This window comes from Triticum aestivum, chromosome 7D (genome assembly GCF_018294505.1).
Source record: "Triticum aestivum cultivar Chinese Spring chromosome 7D, IWGSC CS RefSeq v2.1, whole genome shotgun sequence".
NCBI lineage: Eukaryota > Viridiplantae > Streptophyta > Magnoliopsida > Poales > Poaceae > Triticum > Triticum aestivum.
Genome location: NC_057814.1, coordinates 94,064,616 through 94,076,147, shown reverse-complemented (window position 1 = coordinate 94,076,147; position 11,532 = coordinate 94,064,616). Strand labels below are relative to the sequence as shown.

Sequence of the window (11,532 nt, the reverse complement as noted above, 5' to 3'; positions counted from 1 at the left end):
TGCCGGCTAACCAGATTACAGTAACCACGCATGCACTTTCTAACACACGGATATTGAACAAAGATATTTATTTAGTGGGTTTGCTTACATGTCAAAACATGGTTGGAGTTGATGGGAACACTAATGTAACATTGATGGAATATCACCAATGCAAAAAGGATAAGGAAATGACAAAACTGTAATTAATGACTTGCTACGATAGTCTGATTACACTCCAAGTTTGTCACAAGCCCACGGCCTAAGACTGTCGAAGTTCTTAATCTGTTGGCCCACTAATCACAGACACAGAAGTACAGCCGGACAAACCTTAGTCAGATAAGCTAGCAGGCAACGTCGACCAAGTCACCTTCACCGAGATTACCGCAAAATCATTCTTTATTTCTTGATTATCATGCCCATGCGTTTTAGCCTTGAAAGAACAACAATGTTGGTGGTCGGAACGGGATGACAGTGCAGCAACCTTGAACTCCAAATCTATCGAAGAATTTTTCAATACAGCAACCACAGACCTCTTTAAGCCACGTGATTCAGCAACCGCACCATCGAAGAGCCGGATTTCCTCACCAAACCCACTACTTAAACATTCGATAGACAAATTAAAACTGCTTTGAACTTCCGATATAAGAACCTCTACAGTCGCCTCAACTGCATATAAAAGACATGATAAAATTATGTCAACCGCACCACCATCACCAGGAATGCGAAATGTGAATGGCTGATCCCATTTGCCTTCGTGGCCTATGATTGATGCACCATCAATCAATTGTATGTCATCCTTTTCTTCTTCACCAGCCTTGATCCTCATGTCATATTCAATTAGAACACTATCCGCGATATCTATCCCTCGCTTAGGGCCAGTCATGTGGATGAGAGAACCCTCCTCCACAACGATGGGATCATCCCTGCATATTGACGACATAATTAAGCAATGGATCAATATCATCCCGCACCGCTATGTATCCGTACAGCTCTACTAAACCACCATCCACGGGAACTTCAGCCAACTCCACCGAGTAAAATTGCAGCATGCTAAAAGCATCATGAGTTATGCAAGTTCCATCGTGGATTATGCAATTTGTGGGATTTGACAGTGTCATTGCCTCGAGCCGCGTCTCTGTACGGTCCGCAATACGATACTCTCTCTTCCACCAAAGTGAATCCACACCCCTGTATATAGAACCATCACGGTGTCTGCTTTGTGCGAGCACATCATTCACGGCGTATCCGTCCTCCTCGCTGACGACGATTTCAACCGTGAGATCCTTGGCTACGCTGCTCCGATCTTCGTCGTCACAACCGGTGATCTTATCATTCTCGTTGCCCTTGGAAACAGTAATAGCCTTACCAGAAGAGATGGGCAGTCGCCTGTGTGGTTTACCAGATTCATCATCGGCTTGTGCTCGACTGACGGCGGCCATGTTCCGAGATCCACGAGGAAATCGGGGAAGACTACGGGCAGTAGGTGGATTGAAGGCCGCCACTAGCGGGGAAACTCCCCGCGCAAGGGCTGATGGCCACCAGCGAGCCATGAACATGGAAGAGAGGGGAGGTCGCGAGCGAGATGAGGGCTGGAGCGGTGGCGACGTTAGGGCGTCGGAGGAGAACTTGGAAAAGAACTCGGAAACGGAGTCCCGATACATACCGGGAATATCACTTCTTGCACTTTTTCGTTACAAGAAAATCCTCCGATCGCCTCCCCTCGGCCAACGAGCAATATCGATCCAGACCCTAGTACGCGTGAGTACCTCTTCCACCCCGCCAGGCCAACCTCCATGGCCACCCGCCGAAACGTCGACGAGGAAGTGCGCCTCGCCGCCCCGACGGAACCCCGGTAAGACCGTCGCGATCGAACTTGGATGGGGATATATAAATTAAATTGGTTGCTTGCGGGGTTGCAGAGGGAGGGTTCTCTTCTCGTCTACATAGATCACTCCGTAATTTCAGTCGGATCTCAGGTCGATTGCTCGGCCCTACTTCGGGCGAATTTCTAGTTTTACCAGCTTATAGCTATATATATACAGTATTGTTCTATAGCGCCTCACGATAATGCGAATTATTATCTCGTATAAGTTGAGATAAACTGGTGCTCTGTTTTTTTCTACTTCAGGAGCCTAGAGCCGACGGCAGCACAAGACATCTCGTTCTTGAAGGAGGCTCTCGACACTGCAACATTGGGGGAATCATCTGTCAGTGCCACTTCCTCTTCCTGCCCGCAGGTGGAGACAGTAGCTGCTGATGAGAGAGGCGTCGGGCTCTCGCCACCACCACCTGGGCGTTTGTCTCCTAGTCCTGGGACACCGGCCATCACGTCCCGGAGACCTTATAATTGGGCCAAGACATTTATCATCAGAACTGATCTCCGGGGATCAGTCCACATATATCCTCCTATTGGTGGGCCATTCCAGAGCGTACAGGAAGCTGATGATGCTATCGGTCGCCATCTCGATGACCTGCGGGATAAGAACGTGTAAAGTTTCCCTGCTCTGCTCTAGATTACCATCACTTGATGTCTCCTATTCTGTGCGTTCACACTTGTAATTGTGTTAAAAAAACCAAATATCCATATGCTTCTGTGAGTTGGCCACAAAAGATTATCACAATTTCTAGAGCACGAATCAGCGAAAGGACAATTACCCAAACTAGACTGTCGGAAAGCTGACAGGTTGGACTTAGACTTCTAAGCTTGCAAATAGTCCAGTGTAGTTTAGATTTTGTTGATCACTGGTAATACCATTATTACTACCACTGCCACAAACTACCATGACCTAACTCAAGAGACCTGGCAGTTGTTTGATGCCTATTTACAACTAATTCACCTAACAGTATGTCTGGCTGGCCTAGACACGTTTTGACAGAGTACTTCAAATCACTTTGCATTCTCCATTTTTCAGGAAGTGTAATACAATCTACTTATCAAATAGCATGCTTTGATCTTAACTAGGTGCTTATATGGGATGTCCTGGACGGAGAGAGTTACAAGGCGGGCTCTTTACCGGCCTGATGGTACAAGGAAGAAGCTTTCAAAGTCGTTATTAGAACCGGAAAGGCTTAAGCATACTCGCCTATTGGTTCAAGCTCTACTGGACAAATATAACGAGGACCACAATCTTTTGGGGGTTTGCTCTGTCTCCCTCCCGCCGACATCCTCACTCTCTTTGTTATCTTGTCATCTAACAGTTACTGATACGACTCATGCTTCCTGTTTTAGAATCTCGCATATGAACTCAAAGATATTGCGTGCATCCAGTCAGTTTGTGAGGGCAGCCCCCATAAGTATGATTGGTACTATCATCTCAATTTCACTACAAGGAATAAAGGAGATGATGAATTGCACAGTGGCACCGACAATCTATTCTTTGCAGAAATCACACGTATGGGAGGACCATATAAAGATTTTGTGCTCAGCTGTTTCTACATGTTTAAACCTAATGATAATGGTATTATATACTCTCTCACCTTGTATGCTAATAACTATGTAATTGTAAATATGTTTCATATTACAATGTTCGGTTGCCCCTTTGTTATGTTTTCCTTCATCCATACATTATACCTAACAAATTTAATATCTCAAGCTGCACAGCCATGTATAGTGACTTATTGGTTATTGCACACATTTTTTTACATTTCAGTTATTCAGTTATTCTCATGTAGTTCTGTCTGGGCTATTTCTATGTGGTAGTTAAATGACTTGTCTCCTCTGTCTCCTTTATTTATTGAATGAAGGTCACTGCCGCGGTTGTACGAATAACAAAAGGGTTAACTTGAAGCACCCTAATGATGCTGATGAATACTCTGGTGGTCACTTGGATCCATATTTGCCGTACGGTGGTGACACTAATATACAAGATAGCAGCTCTGATGAGAATGTACGATGATCTATTTATGGGTGTGTGTGAGTAAGTCCAACATTTTATTGCTTAACTACTTATTACATACATTTCCCCTCTTTTTATAGTTGGACGCTGAGGAGAAGGAAGCTATGCTGCAAGCTAAGGAGGAGGCTAGGGTAAAGCGTATATACGCGGTAATATACAGTATATCTTTTGTGGATAGTGTTACTCTAGTAGCATGGTTTGTTAATTGACTGATTATTCCCTGCTTGTTGTGAATTCACTTTAGTGCCTTGATGATCCAACTTTTTTGGAGAAAATGAGAAGGCGCTTCAAAGATGATCCGCGTGCCGAAGCTTTTTTCAGCCCCCAAAAAAACAAGATCCTCAGCATGCAACACCATTAGCGAACCAGCAGGGTACAGTTGAAGACTGAAGCGGCCAGATGTGACTCCACCTTTTTATTTGTCTCATACTAATTTGGAAGATAGGAATTCTGTAGAAATTCTAATGGCCAAGGAAGGAGGGAGAAATACATTGGTACCAGCTAGGCTCCAAGGTATTGTTGTGCATACTACGCTGTTGTTTAAGATTGTGCAAACATGAAAACCCACCTGTAAATATATTAAACATTCAATATCCCCAATTCCTTACTTAGGTAGCTTGGCAGGGGAAACTTATGTGTCCTCTGCTGCTAGACTTACGCTCACCAACACCTGTCTCTCCGCCATCCCCACATTTGTGATGGGTCTCTTTATCTTAGGGGAAGAAGCGCACATGAAATTTGACAAAGTGAGAGCTCGTTTTTCTGGGAAGTGGATGCTAAGAAACGTAAATACCACATGGTTAGATGGGCTAACCTTTTGTAGACCTAAATACCAGGGAGGTTTAGGGATTTCCATTTTGACAAAGATCAACATAGTCCTAGTCACTAAGTGGATTTGGGAGATTGCGCAGAATGACGACGGCCTTTGGGCCTGTATCACTGGTAGAAAATGGGCCTTTCGTCCCGGTTCGCAAAGGCCTTTAGTCCCGGCTGTGCAACCGGGACTAAATATGCGCGACTAAAGACCCCCCCCCCTTTAGTCACGCCTCTTACGAACCGCGACTAAAGGCCCGTCCACGTGGGCGTCAGGGGTCCGTCGGGGCGGAGGACCTTTAGTCCCGGTTCTCGTGGCTAACCGGGACTAAAGTCCTCCTCCGCAGGTTTAGGGTTTTAATCCCCCTAAACCTGGTTTCTTTGCGAATTTTTTTTTTTATTTTCAAATTTCTGAATTATTTTAACCTCTAATCTCTAATCACCACCCCTCATCACTGCTCAATTTATCCTCTAATTTCTAATCACCCCTCATCATTCCAAATCATCTAACTTCCCGGACGGTCACCCATCCTCTCACTACTCCAGCCTGAGCACGCTTAACTTCCGGGTTCTATTCTCCCTCGTTTCCAAGTTTGCACTTGTTGTTTTCCTGACAATAGTAGGATGTCAATTCTATTAACCCTCAGGAATTTAGCTTGAGCATGAAGTGACACATTTCACTGTTTGAGTTTGAAACTATTGTTTTAAAAAACAATAATTATTTAGTAACACTAATATTTCTGGAATAATTAGTTTGACCATTGTTTGACCACTGTTTGACCACTGTTTGACCACTGTTTGACCAGATTTGACCAAAATTTAAAAAAAACTGAAATAATTATTTAGTAACACTAATATTCTAGAATAATTAGTTTGACCATTGTTTGAATTTTTTTGCCTCTCCAGATCTAAAAAAACTGAAATAATTAGTTTGACCATTATTTAGTATCTTTTTTTCTGTTAGGTTTTTGAGGATTTTGAAAATGTTTAACGGGGTTCCCTTGTTAAATTCGGATGTAACTTTTCGAGTAGATGATTTTTCATATAAAAAACTTTTTCATCCGAGTTCGTATGCAAAAGTTATGCCCATTTTAAGAAATTCCAGAGAGATTTGCAAATAAAGTCGAAATTCATATTTGTTAATTTTCCCAACAACTAGACCACATATCACATGAGAAACTTATTTTATTTTATTTTTTTTGACATTTCCATCATTTTCTTTTGGTTTTTCTAAAACTGAAAAGGCGGTCGGGAGGGGGGGGGGTACAGTTTGATGGGCCCTTTAGTACCGGTTGGTCTGGCCAACCGCGACTAAAGGACTAACCTTTAGTCCCGGTTGGTCTGGCCAACCGCAACTAAAGGCCTTCGGGCCAGCTTGAGGACCTTTAGTCCCGGTTGGCCAGGCCAACCGGGACTAAAGCCCCTCCCGTCCGCTAGCTGTCGACCGAGCGCGCTGGGCCCAGATAGTTGGTCGCGGGTCTCCTCCCGAACCGCGACTAAAGACCCCTTTGGTCGCGGTTCGATTATTTTGGGGACTAATGGGAGCGTATGGAAGCCTCTTTTTCTACTAGTGTATCTTTAAAGCTAAATACTTTCCCAATGGATCTTTCTTTACCTGTAGAACCAAGGGTTCTCAAATCTGGAATGGGACCATTCAAAAAATCTGAAATGGGATTGAGAAGTGCAAAGAGATCTTTTTTTTTGCGGGGAGTGCAAAGAGATCTTCAATCTAGCGTGAGATTCTCTGTAGGGAATGGCCGTGACACTAAATTCTGGGTGTCAACATGGATTTCGGGCAAGCCACTTTGCGCCAAATTCCCGTCACTTTCTGTTTTTGCGTCGGATCATGAGGTACTTGTCAAGGTTTTAGTTACCGGTCAAAATTTCAAGATTTCCCATGGTTACCGCGTATTTCCGTGCCCCTCGGTAAATCCCCGTACCAAGCAAAAAATACCAGTTTTTTGAATTTTTTGAATTTAAACACTCAATTTATAGTAAGGTACGTAGGATCTAATTGATGCCATGAGAGTTGGTTCTGGCGTGTTGGTAGCAACCTAGTTCCTGTTTTGAGAGGTCTCTGTGGTTCCAATGTTCGTTCATTCACTTATTTGAATTCAAAATTCAACTATAAAATTTGTTCGAAATATTCTCGGTATTTCTCGGTAACCGTGGTAACCGCGTTTATCAGTCCCCCTCGGTAAAAACGCCTCATTTGGTAACCAAAACCTTGGTCCTTGTAGCAAGGTGTTTACCACAGGCAATGCCAACATTGGGTTTTTGCACTCTCTTTCGCCTGCGTCTTCTCCTGGATGGCTCGCTTTCCACGAATAAAGATTCGATCAGATGGGACCTGAAGACTTCGGGAAACTTCACAATTAAATATTTACACGTTAAATTAGCCCAGGGCCCTGTAGTGTGTTTTGCCAAAGCCTTGTGGGCTACGAAAGTGCCTCTTTGGACCGTCTTCCTTCGGCACTTAATCTACAAAAATGGCACGGTCTGGGAATGGTTTATTGTGTTTTGTGTGGATCTTCAGAAGATGTCTATCACATCCTATTCCAATGAGCCCTCGCCAAGTTCCTATGGAGCTATGTCAGAGAATGTTTTGGTGACACTTGGAACCCACAATCGATGACTGAAGCTCTAATGCTTCTCTGTGTTGCCTGCCTGAGGCCGCCGTTTGGCCTGGCGTACATTTAGTGCTTTAGCTTGGGCACTTTGGACTACTTGTAATATAATGACTACTGAAGGAATGTTTCCATCTCACCATGTTAACTATTTTTAAATATTTCGCAAAAAGAAACTACATTTTTAAACGGTTCTTTATTTTTAGCAGTCCTCCGGGGAAGAGGGAGGACGGTGATGCTGCTTCTAAAGTTTTGTGCAAGATCAAACGACTTCTTGCATTCCATAGAAGTGCCTCTTCATGAAGATACTTTTCTGTATGTTAGCTCGTTCGAACTAGTAGTGCCTTGTTTTGTGATCGCCAATTTGCTCATCTGGCCAGTAAGGGCCGGTTGATGTAATAATGTAAGACTCCCTTAACATTTGCCTATGTTGGATTTATTAATTCAAAGTCGGGCGCTCCTTGTGCCTGTTTTCTAAAAGGTAAGCTTGTTATTTCCTTAAAACACACCAAGAGAAAAATGCACTCAAAGTAACAGTGAGAGAACTCTGTTTTGCAATTTTCTTTCAGTATCATTGCTCATTGCAAATGACCATGGCAAATTATATTCAGATGAGATGAAATTCATATACCCTTTGTCCAACTAACGGAGTCCTGGATTAGGGGGTGTTCGGCATGTCGGTTACCAATCCTTTGTGCTGGACCGAGGGCCCCCCTAAACTCATCAACTGGTGGGCCTCGTTTGTCTAGCCCAAGAACACAAAGAAGGAACGACTCGAAGACGTGGCGCATACTCCAAGGTTTAGAGATAGTCTCTGGCACGTTTGCTCCTAGATGCAACCGACTTATGTGTAACCCTAGGCACCCCTAGTATCTATATAAACCGAGGTGTTAGGGACGTCGACGGACGAACATATTCACATACGATCTCGCGGTAGATCACCTGTACTTTGCATCTCATCCACAACAATACAATCAAAGCAGGTGTAAGATATTTTCTCTTCGAGAGAGCCCGAAACCTAGGTAAACAAGGTGTCTCTTGTTACCATCATGTCAAGGCTATCAGATCGGGACCCCCTACCCGAGATCTTCCGGATTTAACTCCAAAATTGGTGGCCCATGCAAGTCTCTCTGCATAGTCGAAGCGACCCAATGGCGTTTCTAGATCGATGATGGCATCGGCTGTGGCTTGGCCTTTTTTCCACTACAGTTTTTTGTCTTCGGTAGCATTATCCTCCATGCAGATTCGACTGGTCACCTCGACCATGTCGAGAAATTCGCTCGAGGCCGGATCATTAGACTTGAAAATCTGGAATACATCACGGATTCTTGTGGTGAACTTGCGTTTTCAAGCTGGTGTCAGACTAGATCGAGGATCGTACTAACACACCCGCCCAGACCTTGGAATTAATCCAGGCCCAGAATGACGGTGCGATACCTACCTTGGATCCGACCTTGAGTCTGGAGCCGGGCACTGCCACTACGTACCAAGCATCTAGCCTGGGCGAGGAAGAGCCCGAGGCCATGTCAGATCGGACCTCGGAGAAGTTCCCATTGGATCCTACATTCGATCGGGGCATGGCTGAAAGCGAAAAGACTCTCGTGAGCGAGACGTTAGATTGAATTCGGAAACTCGCAATCTTGTACGATCGAAACTCGGTTTACGATCTGATCTCGGACAAACTGGGAGAGGTTGGAATTTTCAGCCCGCCCATGACCTATCTAGTCGCTAACGTCGAGGATTTGATTGACGTTTTAGCTTAGCGTGGATTTAACGTCGAGGATAAAATTATGTCGACGGCACCACCATCGCTAGAGATGGGAAATGTGAATGGCTTATCCCATTTGCCTTCAGAGCCTATGATTGATGCACCATCGATCAATTGTAGGTCATCTATTTCTTCTTCACCTGTCCTTGTGTCATATTCAATTAGATCACTATCCGCCATATCTATCCCTCGCTCAGGGCCAGTCATGTGTATGAGAGAACCCTGCTCCACAATGATGGGATCATCCCTGCTAATATTTACTACATAATTAAGCAATGGATCGATATCATCCCGCATCGCTATGTACCCATAAGCCACTGTCCACGCGTATTTCAGCCGGGTCCACCGAGTAAAATTGCAGCATGCTAAAAGCATCATGAGTCATGCAAGTTCCATCATGGACGATGCAATTCGCCGCATCTGACAATGCCATTGCCTCTAGCCGGGTCTCATTACGGTCCGCAATACGATACTCTCTCTTCCACCAAAGTAAGTCCACACCACTGTATATAGAACCGTCACGGTGTCTGCTTTGTGAGAGAATATCATTCATGTCATATTCGTCCTCCTCGCAGACGACGATTTCAACTGTGAGATCTTCGTCACAACCAGTGATGTTAACATTCTCGTTGCCCTGGGAAGAAAATAGTAGTAGGAACGTTATGAGAAGAGATGGCCAGTCGCCTTTGCGGTTTACCAGACTCATCATCAGCTTTTGCTCGACTGACGACAGCCATGTTCCGAAATCTAGGACGAACTCGGGGAACACTACGGGAAGCAGGTGGATTGGGGGCTCGCAAGGGCTGATAGCCACCATCAAGACATGGAAGACATGCCCAGTCCAAAAATAGTACATGCACGGACTATTACAGCTTATAGGCTATTACAGACTCTTTCCAACTAATTAAAATTGCTACCCCAAAAAATAATTAAAATTGCTCCCCCCCCCCCCCCCAATTTCAGTTGGGTGGGCCCCTCACCCTGATTTACACCCAATCAAAAAAGCCCACCTCAGCCTCTGCGTTGACCCCGTAAATGAGATGCCCGTGTGTGTACCATTGCTCGGTCCCAGTGGAAACCGAAGTCCCGATCTCTACTCCTAATGTCTGAGTTGGTGAATAGTATCCACGGTTTATTTTCGCTGGTTTTTCTTCGTCCCCTTCCCCCACCCCACCAGTTTAGTTTCACGTCACCCTCTCACACAACGAAAAAAAATCTAAACGGGTCAGAACTTTCCATGCTGGCACAAATTATTTAGTAATGCATTTATGTGAAAGAATCAATCACGGTCAATATCTAAAAATCAAATCAAAATTAATTAACCTTACCTTAAATCGCTCAATTCTTCTACTTAGTCCGACGGAGCGAAGACATCCCTACACCTCCCCTCGATCCCCCATGCAACGGAAAAAACATCCTTCCTTCTCCTGCACGCACTCGAAAGGAAGGAAATTAACTGAGAGACAGAAAACCCATGCATGGATGCCAATCCCCTTCCTCTCTCACGTTCTCTTTCCTTTCCCAGCTCCCATTCTCCTTAGAGAGATGGACATTGATCGGGAAGGAAGATGACTGAATGAGAGGCCTCAGATCGGATCCTCTTCGATCCAGACCTCCGCATCGTCAACGACGCATACACCTGGGCGCTCGACAAGACCAAGCACCAGGACGAGACGATGACGACATCCCCGCCGTGCTAGATGGCGGCCGCGGCGTAGATCCCTTGGTCGGATTTGAGAGCCTGTAACCGCCCGGCGGCAAGATGCCGAGCCACGAACATGCGCGAATGCGCTGGAGACAAGCTGTGCGGAGCCGCAGCCGTTTCCGTTGGTTGCCGCGCTGTAAGCGGTTGTTCGCCGCCGCTTCCATAGCCCGCCAGGAGCCGTCGTCGCGCACCGAGGGCCAAGGCAAGCACGCACTTAGGCGATGGTGGGCTTGTGGCGCGGGTGCACATGTTGCCGGAGCCAAGGCGAACACGGCTGCGGGTGTTGCTAGGCGAGCTGGGCGCACCGATGTGGATGCATCTGTGCTGCTGCGTGCGCCTCAATGACGAGAGCCAAAGGTATTAAAATAGGAAAGAAGCACCTGATTATTATATCAATTAGATCAAGACTTTGGTATATGCATGGTTGTATGCGCCGCTTGATCCTGTGCATGACTTCCATTCATCCCTAATTCCCTTGTGTATGCTCCTCCCAGCTGAAGACGGTGTCATGCTACTGAAGTTGAAATGGAATAGATGAATTCTTCTCAGGCTCGGATGGAAGTGACTCGCGTGAGTGCATAGCATACAAGTGAAAACAATCAAATTAATTATTAAATCATTGATGTTAATCACAAAAGACAATGATTTTGCTTTCTCCTGATTGATGTTTTTGCAGTGAGCGGCATGGAAGTCGACTTCTCCAGCAATCAGGCCATGATCGGCAATCTTCGGAAGGAATTCCAT

At 45.3% G+C, this 11,532-nt stretch overlaps 1 protein-coding gene and 1 pseudogene across 1 annotated transcript; one reads left to right on the top strand and one right to left on the bottom strand.

Moving 5' to 3' along the window:
* Window positions 1-202: 202 nt before the first annotated feature.
* LOC123168298 (uncharacterized) lies at window positions 203-1,640 on the bottom strand (annotated as a pseudogene).
* Window positions 1,641-1,648: 8 nt separating this feature from the next.
* Window positions 1,649-4,466, top strand: LOC123168299 (uncharacterized). The gene is made up of 7 exons (XM_044586170.1): window positions 1,649-1,831; window positions 2,108-2,467; window positions 2,942-3,116; window positions 3,209-3,437; window positions 3,724-3,866; window positions 3,956-4,024; window positions 4,120-4,466. The coding sequence occupies exons 1-7, from the start codon at window positions 1,773-1,775 to the stop codon at window positions 4,234-4,236; spliced, it is 1,152 nt and encodes a 383-aa protein (XP_044442105.1). The 5' UTR covers window positions 1,649-1,772; the 3' UTR covers window positions 4,237-4,466.
* Window positions 4,467-11,532: the final 7,066 nt, after the last annotated feature.

Excerpts from the sequence above, each read along its gene's own strand:
- LOC123168299 (XM_044586170.1), top strand. The coding sequence starts at position 1,773 with ATGGCCACCCGCCGAAACGTCGACGAGGAAGTGCGCCTCGCCGCCCCG. Across the intron at positions 3,867-3,955 it reads ATAGCAGCTCTGATGAGAAT|TTGGACGCTGAGGAGAAGGA; the intron begins GTACGATGATCT and ends CTCTTTTTATAG. Across the intron at positions 4,025-4,119 it reads GGGTAAAGCGTATATACGCG|TGCCTTGATGATCCAACTTT; the intron begins GTAATATACAGT and ends AATTCACTTTAG.